General features: G+C 40.5%; 1 protein-coding gene across 8 annotated transcripts in view; it reads left to right on the top strand.

The window, feature by feature from the left end:
* ARHGEF3 (Rho guanine nucleotide exchange factor 3) overlaps window positions 1-12,728 on the top strand; it is a 298,685-nt gene that overhangs the window by 245,090 nt on the left and 40,867 nt on the right. For all 8 annotated transcript variants that reach the window (XM_038408883.2, XM_038408884.2, XM_038408886.2 and 5 more), the window contains one exon: window positions 8,250-8,420. In XM_038408883.2, coding sequence (XP_038264811.1) covers window positions 8,250-8,420 — 171 coding nt within the window. The remainder of the gene's footprint in view (window positions 1-8,249; window positions 8,421-12,728) is intronic.

Genomic DNA, 12,728 nt, shown 5'->3' on the forward strand with positions numbered 1-12,728 from the left:
TTGGAGAATCCATGCTGACTGTTCCTGATCACTTTCCTCTCCTCCAAGTGCTTCAAAATGGATTCCTTGAGGACCTGCTCCATGACTTTTCCAGGGACTGAGGTGAGGCTGACTGGCCTGTAGTTCCCTGGATCCTCCTCCTTCCTTTTTTTAAAGATGGGCACTACATTAGCCTTTTTCCAGTCTTCTGGGATCTCCCCCGATTGCCATGAGTTTTCAAAGATAATGGTCAATGGCTCTGCAATCACATCCATCAACTCCTTTAGCACCCTCGGATGCAGTGCACCCGGCACCATGGACTTGTGCTCATCCAGCTTTTCTAAATAGTCCTGAACCACTTCTTTCTCCAAAGAGGGCTGGTCACCTCCTCTCCAGTGCTCAGTGTAGTAGTCTGGGAGCTGACCTTGTTCATGAAGACTAAGGCAAAAAAAGCATTGAGTACATTAGTTTTTTCCACATCCTCTGTCACTAGGTTGCCTCCCTCATTCAATAAGGGGCCCACACTTTCATTGACTCTCTTCTTGTTGCTAACATACCTGTAGAAACCTTTCTTGTTACTCTTAACATCCCTTGCTAGTTGCAACTCCAGTTGTGATTTGGCCTTCCTGATTTCACTCCTGCATGCCTGAGCAATATTTTTATACTCCTCCCTGTTCATTTGTCCAAGCTTCCATTTCTTGTAAGCTTCTTTTTTGTGTTTAAGATCAGCAAGGATTTCACTGTTCAGCCAAGCTGGTCGCCTGCCATATTTACTATTCTTTCTGCACATCGGGATGGTTTGTTCCTGCAACCTCAATAAGGATTCTTTTAAAATAGTGCCAGCTCTCCTGGACTCCTTTCCCCCTCATGTTGTTCTCCTAGGGGATCCTACCCATCAGTTCCCTGAGGCAGTCAAAGTCTGCTTTTCTGAAGTACAGGATCCATATTCTGCTGCTCTCCTTTCTTCCTGTGCATCTTACTGTGCATACAAATCAGATATCAGGATCCTGAACTCAACCGTCTCATGGTCACAGCCTCCCAGATTCCGATCCACTTTTTGCTTCCCCTGCTAATTCTTCCCTGTTTGTGAGCAGCAGGTCAAGGAGAGCTCTGCCCCTAGTTGGTTCCTTGAGCACTTGCACCAGGAAATTGTCCCCTCCACTTTCCAAAAACTTTATGGATTGTCTGTGCACTGCTGTATTGCTCTTCCAGCATATATTGGAGTGATTTAAGTCCCCCATGAGAACCAGGGCCTGTGATCTAGTAACTTCTGTTAGTTGCCTAAAGAAAGCCTCGTCCACCTCATCCCCCGGTCTGGTGGTCTATAGCAGACTCCCATCACGACATCACCCTTATTGCTCCCACTTCTAAACTTAATCCAGAGACACTCAGGTTTTTCTGCAGTTTCATACTGGAGTTCTGAGAAGTCATACTGCTCTCTTACACACAATGCAACTCCCCCACCTTTTCTGCCCTGCCTATTCTTCCTGAACAGTTTATATCTATCCAGGATCAATATATCCTGATTCAATATGCATGTAAAATTATGAAGCTAAATAGGGACTCTGAATGATTCTTATATATCTTGAGACACCAAGACAGTTCCTCAAGATGCCTGAAGGGAAATCTCTTCTTTTTTTTTTTAAAGATCCCAATGTTGGCATTTTGATCTAGAGAGTGCAGAAAACCATTTACTGTATGATAAATTCAGATCATAGATTCAGTTTCAATATCTAACATCAGCACTTCTATTAAACTCTTTTAAAGCTCATAGACATTTTGCCTGAGAGAGTTGCTCCAGTCACATAAGTAGGGTCAACAGAAATCTAGGATTAGCTTTAGTAAAAACACCAATTCCTTATTATTAAGGCTGTTTGTCACAGATATTTTTAGTAAAAGTCACGGACAGGTCACTGGAAATAAACAAAAATTCTCGACAGCCTGGGACCTGTCCTTGACTTTCACTAAAAATATCCCTGACAAAATGTAGGTTCAGCATCCACTGCTGCTGGGGCTCCCAGGTACCCCACCATGAGGTGCGTGGGAGCTCTGGGGTTCCCCTGCCCTTGTGGCTGGGCTGCTGCGGGGCCTGCGGGCAGTTGGTAGCTGCAGGGTTGCCTGGCTGTGGCTGCAGCTGCGGCTGGGCAGCTGCGGTGGGTCTCCTTGCCAGGTTGGGGCTGGGAGCTGCAAGGGCAAGGCTGGTTGGGAGCTCTAGCCCCAGGGCAGAAAATGCCATGGAGTTCAATGGAAGTCACGGATTTCATGACCTCCGTGACATAATTGTAGCCTTACTTATTATTAATATGAAACTAATTGGACTTTGCACTGAAATCTCCAGAGCTATCACTCCCTAGTGGAGATACCAGTTGAATACTTAAATTTGGTTCTTACTGGTTTCAGTTAGCCACTGTGGTTTTGGAACAGAGTAGCAGGTCTTCAGGACTGCTAGTTCCCCCTACAGTGTCTACTGTTCCTCCCCACACTAGACAACAGAGGCCCACAGAAAAAGCTTGAAAAATTCTAACATTCTACTGAAATTTACATCACTACTACTAGTTAGTGTAAAGGTGGATTACCCTCTGCATCCCAGTGCTTAGCTTGTTTTTAAACTATTTCTGCACAGGTATAAATAATGTTATGAATTGATTATATGAATCTTTACACTTTTCACTATGAGGATAAATCCTTTCTTTAGCACACAGCCTGAGTAAAGGAGCTGTGCTCTGGGAGAGGAATGGATGGAAGAAATATACTACTCTGCATTATGGAATGGCAGTAAAGCCACTCTTCCAGGCTGCTGTAGACCTGATGGTTGGTGAATTGTGGATCGAATAGCCCTACCTCTGTTTCTCCTTTGACCAGGCAATTTGCATTTGCAAATATCTAATTTGCATGCACAGTCTCAATTATTGCAAGTACAAATTAGGCATGCAATATATTTGAATTTTTAAATAAAGAAAGCCTAGCACCTGATCTTCAAAGTTTTGCAACACGGATGTAAATATTTTTTTAATAATCCAATTAAAACTCAGTCTTTTTTCACAAAAAGATCTCATGGGATTATTTTTGCTTATTTTTTATACAGGAACCAGAGTTAATTGTAAAGACAAGACCTCTATTTCCACAATATGTCCTCTGACACTTGGAAAAATTATATTGTATTTACCAATGTTAAGGAAGGCATTGACTGTTATATACTTTACTGAGGTCTTGCTGAGGGGAAATTCAGCTATTGAAATTCAGCTAACCATTGAATGTGCTTCCTTCAACTGAGAAACAAGAGTAACATTTATGGTTAAAACTGCCCTTACTCAAGGCAAAAGAAAGGTGATTATACTATATAAAATAGTGCTTAAAACCACAAGAAAAAGATATAGTCTTTAAATAACCTGGAGTATTTCAGGCACCCTAGAGGAAGGATATGAAAAAGAAAATCCATAGAATTGTCATTGTTGTAGTGATATTAATAAAGGGTCTGTTGAAAATAAGCAATGTTAAGGACTCAAGATATCAACTTTTAGTTTGGACTCTTGTTGAAAAAGTGAAACTTGTTTTGCATTTTGTCAAAACGTTTCATTAAAAAAATCAGGCAAATGGAACATTTAACTTTCAAGTGTGACTTCAGGCAGATTCTTTGGTGGTTGCTCTGAGGTTTAGGGTCAGCTATTCCACTGATACAGAGATAGCAGTCACACATCATCTAGACTTGGTTGTTCCAAAAATAGCATATGGTAAATTATATAAAATTTGAAAGATAACATTCCTTGATATGACAACAGGCTAACACAGGTTGGGTTTAACATGTTACATTTAAATGCTAAGAAGTAAGGCAGTGCAAAAGGTTTGGAAAGAATGACCCATCACAAATACTTAAAGGATATGAACCTTAAGCTAAACTTTGTTGATGATTACATTGCTCCCCCTATCATCCCAACTATTAACACATTTCCTTTTTTTCAGGTGTACATCCATTTCACACACTTCTGTTTGTGACTTCATAGGGGCTTCCTATCTCTAAAGATATAATTGAAAAAAACATTGTGCGCACCAACTGAAGGGCTTCTTTGTGTATGAAAATGCCTTTGGGTAGGATGGTTATTAATTCTATCAAATGGAAGCCACAACCATTAGTTTCATTTGAATTAGAGCTGTCAAGCAATTAAAAAAAATTAACCATGATTAATTGCACTGTTAAACAGTAAGAGAATACTATTTTTAAATATTTTGGATGTCTTTTACATTTTCAAATATACTGATTTCAATTACAACACAGAATACAAAGCGTACAGTGCATTTATTTTTTATTAAAAGTATTTGCACTATAAAAAAAACAAAAGGAATAGTATTTTCAATTCATCTAATACAAGTACCATAGTGCAATCTCTTAATCATGAAAGTTGAATTTACAAATGCAGAATTATGTAAAAAAACAAAAGCCTGCACTCAATAACAAAACAATGTAAAATTTCAGAGCCTCCAAGTCCACTCAGTCCCACTTCTTGTTCAGCCAATCGCGAAGACAAACAAGCTTGTTTATATTTGCAGGAGATAATGCTGCCCGCTTCTTTTTTACAGTGTCACCAGAAAGTGAGAACAGGTGTTTGCATGACACTTTGTAGCTGGCTTTGCAAGATATTTACATGCCAGATGTGCTAAAGATTAATGTGTCTCTTCATGCTTCAACCACCATTCCAGGGGACATGCATCCTGATGACGGGTTCTGCTCGATAACAATCCAAAGCAGTGCACACCGACGCATGTTCATTTTCATTATCTGACTCAGTTGCCCCTAGCAGAAGGTTGATTTTCTTCTATGGTGGTTCGGGTTCTGTAGTTTCCGCATCAGAGTGTTGCTCTTTTAAGAGTTCTGAAAGCATGCTCAACGCCTCATCCCTCTTAGATTTTGGAAGGCACTTCAGATTCTTAAACCTTGGGTCTAGTGCTATAGCTGTCTTTTGCGTTTTGTCAGATCTGCAGTGAAAGTGTTCTTAAAATGAACACGTGCTGGGTCATCATCTGAGACTGCTATAACATGAAATACATGGCAGAATGCGGGTAAAACAGAGCAGGAGACGTGCAATTCTCCTCCAAGGAGTTCAGTCACAAATTTAATTAATGCATTATTTTTTTAACAAGCATCATCAGCATGGAAGCATGTCCTCTGGAATGGTGGCCGAAGCATGAAGGGGCACACGAATGTTTAGCATAATTGGCATGTAAATACCTTGCAATGCTGGCTACAAAAGTGTCATGCAAATGCCTGTTCTCACTTTCTGGTGACATTGTAAATGAGAAGAGGGCAGAATTATCTCCTGCAAATGTAAACAAACTTGTTTGTCTTCACGATTGGCTGAACAAGAAGTAGGACTGAGTGGACTTGTGGGCTCTGAAATTTTACGTTTGTTTTGTTTTTAAGTGCAGCTACGTTACAAAAAAAATTTACATTTGTAAGTTGCACTTTCACAACAAAGATTGCTCTGCAGTACTTGTATGAGGTGAATTGAAAAATTACTATTTACCATTTTTACAGGGCAAGTATTTGTAATAAAAGAATATACACTTTCAATTACAATACAGAATAAAATATATATGAAAAGTAGAAAAACATCCAAAATATTTAATAAATTTCAATTAGTATTCTATTTAACAGTGTGATTAAAACTGTGATTGTGATTTTTTTTAATCGCGATTAATTTTTGAGTTAATCATGCGAGTTTACTGCGATTAATCGACAGCCCGAATTTGAATGAATTTTTCAGTAATTTTCCTTTTTGGCACTCTTGTAACTAATTTAAAATATGCAAGCTGTAAATACGTTATCTTATTAATAACTCTACTTCATGTTTTAATCACCTTACTGCCTCTCATTGCTATGTGATGATGAATGTACAGTGGTTATTAGTGTTGTGAAATTCTAACTCCAGACCAATGTATTCATTTAAAGTTTATTTTGTGTGGGTGTGATTTTTTTTTTTTAAGCATTGAATCCTGTTTATGGATATACCTAGAATAGTGCAGACAACTAGTGTGCAGACTCCTCCATAATCTGTTCTGTGTAGGTCAGGGCAAATAACAGGCAAATGAACAGGGCAAATAAACTAGGATTGAGGACATCTTTCCCTGGGCAACTAAAGTTTAGTCTGTTGTACTGTGGCATTTTCTCAGGCTTTATTCCCTCTAGTTGCCTGAGTGTCTGTTAAATTATTGCATCTCAGAACTGCACTTTCCTTGAGCAGAAAGAAACTTGTGCTGTTGAATAGGATGGATTTTAACCAATAGATTCATCATGCTGAGGACTACAGGCTGGATTTAAAGAAGATATAAAACAGTGAAAGATGAATTTATCCACTTCATGTTGATACCCTGACCATGTATTCATATTGTAATACCTGAATTTTTCTTCCAAAATAATATGTAGAATGATTTCATCTCTAAATCTTTAAAACGATAAACTAAATATAACTGAACAATTTATTTAGCAAATATTGTACTTTACTACCTTGTATAAGATAGTATCCAAGTTACACTAGTTGCCAGATTTACCCCAGTGTATCAAATCTGAGCCTAGCCCTTTTGTATTCAATACCAGTTAATTACTTTAATCACAAAAATGAACAAAATACTGTCTTGGAAGTGAGGAGGAAAGACAGACTCCTGCAATTTAGAAAAAATGTCATTTGCATAAAATGAAGTTATAGAATTATTCAACCTAATAAAAATATTAGAGATTTGGCCTGCCCTACAACTGCTGAATCGGTATCTAAAATTATTGCATGGGTACGCAGATCTGGGCTGATGGATATGGCTCAATTACAACTCTTTAGGTATTTATTGAATAGATATCTCATTTTATTTCTTTAGGAACTTGATCTATTTTTACTTACAAGTTACATTGATATATTGTACCAATATGCCACTACTGCAGCAGTTCATTTTGACTGGAAATGATCTGGAGAAAGGTGGCAAAATCTGGAGATGATACAAAATTACTCAAGATAGTTAAGTCCAAAGAAGACTGCGAACAGTTACAGGGGATCTCACTAAAGAGGGTGACTGGGCAACAAAATGGCAGATGAAATTTCATGTTGATAAATGCAAAGTAATGCATATTGGAAATCATCCCAACTTTACATACGAAATGATAGGATCTAAATTAGCTGTTGCAACTCGAGAGAGATCTTGGAATCATTGTGGATAGTTCTCTGAAAACATCTGTTTAATATGAAGCAGCAATCAAAAAAGCTAACAATGTTAGGAACCATTAGGAAAGGGATAGGTAATAAGACAGTAAATATTATAATGCTACTATATAAATCCATGGTATGGCTATACCTTGAATACTGTGTGCAGTTCTGGTCACCCCATCTCAAAAAAGATGGATTAGAATTGAAAAAAGTACGGAGAAGGTTGGAAAAAACCCCAAGATTAACGGTATGGAACAGCTCCCTAGGAGGAGAGAGAAAACGATTCAGACTTTTCAGCTTTGAAAACAGACAACTAAAAGGGGAATATGATAGAGGTCTATAAAATCGTGACTGGTGTGGAGAAAGTGAGTAAGGAGTGATGTGTGTTCTTTCACATAACACAAGAACTAGCGGTCACCCAATGCAATTAATAAGCAGTAGGTTTAAAACAAACAAAAGGAAGTTTTCTTCACACAACCTGTGGAACTTATTGTCGGGATGTTATGAATGCCAAAACTAAAAGTTTAAAAAAGAATTAGGTTCATGGAGTTTAGTGGCTATTAACCAAGATGGTCAGGGATGCAACCCCATGCTCTGGGTGTCCCTAGCTTCTGATTGGGAGTGGTTGACGGGATGGATCACTTGATGGTTGCCTGTTCTGTCCATTCCCCTGAAGCATCTGGCTTTGGCAAATGTCAGAAGACAGAATACTGGACTAGATGGACAATTGGTCTGATATAGTATGGCTGTTCTTATTGACTGCAATGTGTATGAATGCTCTACATAGAATGTACACATTAGTCCTATACACACTGAGGATAGAGAACAGATGTATGCCACTGCAGGAAGGAGGTTATTGAACTATAGATGGGCCAGAAACATGCTTTCACATGCCATTTCTTATGTTCCTAGTACTAAAATTAAAAGGTTGTAGTGCCAATATCCTCGAAAAATTGGAATTAATAGTTTATGTAAACCATTTGATTGCAAAAATATGCAACTTTTTCTTATAAATATATTTCTTTGGGGAATCTGAAATGAAATGTGAGCAAACTGATCTCTCTAACATTTGTCTTTTCTTGTTAGCGTTCTATCAGTTTCCGTAGTGACAGTCGCCCTGATCTGTTTACCCCACGACCGTGGTCTCGAAATGTACCCCCTGCTAGCACAAAAAGGAGGGACAGCAAGCTGTGGAGTGAGACCTTTGATGTTTGTGTCAATCAGATGCTTACATCCAAAGAAATCAAGCGTCAAGAGGTATTATTATTTCTATCCTTCTAAACGTTTGACAATTTTGTCTAAAGCAGTGGTTCTCAAACTCTTTACTAAGGCAGTTCACCAACTGCATTTTGTCTCTTTGCAACCCTCCATTACATATATGCACCCTCTGCTTCAACATCACAACCCTCATCCCATCCTGGCCCGGTGTTTAGGGGAGGCCTGGAGGCTGGGGGGTTGGAGAACAAGCCCAGTCCACACTTGCCTACAGTGGCGGCTCCTCTCCTGCAGGGCTTGGCACAGCTCCCCACTTTGGGAGTTGTGAGTTTGCACATGGGGTTGCAATGCCATTCAGGTTTGGTCTGGCTGCCCCTCCATCATGATGGAGTACTGTGCAGCGCTGCAGCTCTGAACGCCCCAGCTCCAGCCTGGTAGGATCTGAGCCACCACTATGGTGTGGGGTGGCCTCACTCTCCAACATCCCTCCCTCTGAGAGCTCCCCTGTATGTTTGTTTTTGCCAGGAAAATATATCCCTGGATTTGACAACCCATCTAGAACCTTTCTGTGACCCATTGATGGGTTGGGACCCATCATTTGGGAAACACTGGTCTAAAGCATGGAATTCAAGGATGATAGTAAATTAGTAAACATTAGCTCAGCACTGAATTACAGGGTAAAATCCTGGCTCTACTGCAGTCGATGAGAATTTTTCCATTGAACTCAATGGAACAGGATTCTACCTATGGTCTTTATAATGAAACTATAGGTGTGTGGTGTTTGTTTTTGTTTTTTTGTTTGTTTTTTAAAGAACAAAGTTGCAATAATTCCTGTATAATAACATAGATATTTGAAATTAAAATTGTTTGTGTAGGTGTGCATGTTTGGATGGAGGTGGTGGTGGTTTTATCTGTACTACCATAGTACCCACATACTACAGTCAGAATAACTTACACGCTAGGTACTGTGTGCACACAGGAAAGCACAATCTCTCTACCAGGGAACTTTCAGTAGAAGGAATTTACGATACAAATAATATACAGATCAAATCCTATGCTACCAGCACTCCTAGCTATCTTCGAGACACCACCGACTTTCTGAGGAAACTACAATGCATTGATGATCTTCCTGAAAACACCATCCTGGCCACCATGGACGTAGAAGCTCTTTATACCAATATTCCACATGAGGATGGACTACAGGCTGTCAAGAACAGTATCCCTGATGAGGCCACGGCACGCCTGGTGGCTGAGCTTTTTGACTTTGTCCTCAACCACAACCAATTCAGATTTGGGGACAACTTATACCTTCAAGTCAGTGGTACTGCGATGGATACCCGCATGGCCCCACAGTATGCCAACATCTTTATGGCTGACTTAGAGCAACGCTTCCTCAGCTCTCGTCCCCTAGCGCCCCTCCTTTACTTGCACTGCATTGATGACATCTTTATCATATGGACCCATGGGAAGGAGGCCACCTGGATTTCAACAATTTCCATCCCACCATCAACCTCAGCCTGGACCAGTCCACACAAGAGATCCACTTCCTGGACACTACAGTGCAAATAAGTGATGGTCACATAAACACCACCCATTTCCGGAAACCTACTGACCACTATACTTACCTACATCCTCCAGCTTCCATCCACGACACATCACACAATTCATTGTCCACAGCCAAGCCCTAAGATAGAACCGAATTTGCTCCAATCCCTCAGACAGAGACAAACACTACAAGATCTTTATCAAGCATTCTTGGCACTACAGTACCCACCTGGGGAGATGATGAAACAGACTGAAAGAGCGAGACGGGTATCCAGAAATCACCTACTACAGGACAGGCCCCACAAAGAAAATAACAGAACACCACTGGCCATCACGGACAGCCCCAGCTAAAACCTCTCCAGCACTTTATCAACGATCTACAACCTATCCTGGAAAACAATCCCTCACTCTCAGAGAGCTTGGGAGGCAGGCCAGTCCTCACTTACAGACAGCCCCTCAACCTAAAGCAAATACTCACCAGCAACTACACACCACACCACAAAAACACTAACCCAGAAACCAATCCCTGTAGCAAACCTCATTGCCTACTCTGTCCCCATATCTACTCTAGCGACACCATCAGAGGACCCAATTACATCAGCCACACCATCAAAGGCTTATTCAGCTGCACATTTACTAATGTTCTATATGCCCTCATGTGCCAGCAATGCCTCTCAGCCATGTACATTGGCCAAACCGGACAGTCCCTACATAAAAGAATAAATGGACACAAATTGGACATCAGGAATGGTAACATACAAAAGCCAGTAGGAGAACACTTCAATCTTCCTGGACATTCTATAACAGATTTGAAAGTAGCTATACTTGAACAAAAAAAACTTTAGAAATAGACTTCAAAGAGAAACAGCAGAACTAAAATTTGTTTTCAAATTTAACATCATTAATTTGGGCTTGAAAACGGACTGGGAGTGGCTGGCTCATTACAGAAGCAGCTTTGCCTCTCCTGGAATTGACACCTCCTCATCTATTGTTGGGAGTGGACTACATCCACCCTGAACGAATTGGCCCTGTCAACACTGGTTCTCTACTTTTTGAGGTAACTCCCTTCTCTTCATGTGTCAGTATATTTATGATTGCATCTGTAACTTTCACTCCATGCATCTGAAGAAGTGAGGTTTTTACTCACAAAAGCTTATGCTCAAATAAATCTGTTAGTCTTTAAGGTGCCACCGGACTCCTTGTTGTTTTTGTGGATACAGACTAACATGGCTACCCCCTGATATTTATAATGTTAAACAATTGACCAAGGATCTACATTGGTCTCCGCTGGGTGCAGACCTTGGCACAGGGCCCTCAATTGTAGAAACTCCTCTGATGGTAATGTAGAAGAGACTCTTCAGTGTAATGCACCCACAGACTCCACTGATGACCTGCAGCCAGAGAGGAACAACCCCAAAGTGGGCATGGCAGTCTGGAGAGGGAAATGTTGCCAGGACACCCAGGGAAAATGCTGATTCAAGGATGTCACTCGGCACAGCCTATGTTGGCTGTGCTCTTATGCCACCCTTCCCAGAAATGAAAGTTGGCCTCTCTAGTCAACAGTGTAGGTGTACATTTCTGCTCTTCTCCTAGGGTCAAGAAGGTAATTGTCACGTGTCAGACTGGTTAAACCAGAGCATCAGAGGTTTAGGAGAATATAAACTTCTTGCGGGTGTGGAGGTCCAATTATAGGTTTCTACTAGGTGCCCTCTGCAAATATTTACAAATGAGGCACTGTCTGAAGGGACCATGAAGAAATGAAGGGAATGGCACTTAGATAACTGTTACAATACTGATTTTGCCCATTGTGGTTAAATGCAGACATGATTTTCAAACTCTGGAACCTCCAGAATTCATAGAACCATAGGGGTCATCTAATCTCTCCTGCTGCCACGATGCAGGACTTGTGTGTCTAAACCATCAAAGACAGATGGCTATCCAACTGCTTTTTAAAAACCTCCAGTGAAGGAGCTTTCATGATTTCCCTAGGCAGTTTGTTCCATTGTCCTACTATTCTTACAGTTAGATTAAATCTCAGGCAAAACTTCCTAAATCAGCTATGCTGTAGTTTTAACCCATTGCCTCTTGTCCTGCCCTCCGTGGCAAGAGAGAAAAATTTTTCTCCATCATTGTTATGGCAGCTTTTCAAGTATTTGAATACCTCTGTCATGCCCCCCCACCCCAATCTCCTCTTTTCCAAACTAAACATACCCAGTTCCTTCAGCCTTTGCTCGTATGGCTTGTATTCCATCCCTTTGATTATCTTTGTCACTTGCTTCTGGATCCTTTCCAGTTTCTCTACATCCTTTCTATATAATGGTGATCAAAATTGGACACCATATTGCAGCTGAGGCCTAACCAGTGCCAAGTAGAGCAGTACTATCGCCTCCTGTGACTTGCATGCTATGCCTCTGTTAACGCAAACCAAAATTGCATTTGCTTTTTTTGTGGCAGCATCACATTGTTGACTCGTGTTGAGGTTGTGATCCGCCACTACTCCCAGATCCTTCTGAACAGTGCTGCTGCTAAGCCAGTTATCCTCCATTCTGTATTGGTGCATTTGGTTTTTCTTCCCTAAGTGTAGCACCTTACATTTCTTTGTTAAATTTCATTTTATTGTCTATAGCCCAGTTCTCCAATTTATCAAGATCCCTTTGAATTTTTGCTTTATCCTCCAAAGTGTTTGCAACTGCCCACGCATTCCCAACTCTTTCATCTGCAGATTTGATCGGTATGCTCTCTTTCTATATCCAGATCATTAATAAAGATGTTAAATAACACTGGGCCCAAAACAGATCCCTGTGG

The sequence above is a fragment of the Dermochelys coriacea genome, chromosome 7 (genome assembly GCF_009764565.3).
Source record: "Dermochelys coriacea isolate rDerCor1 chromosome 7, rDerCor1.pri.v4, whole genome shotgun sequence".
Lineage (NCBI taxonomy): Eukaryota > Metazoa > Chordata > Testudines > Dermochelyidae > Dermochelys > Dermochelys coriacea.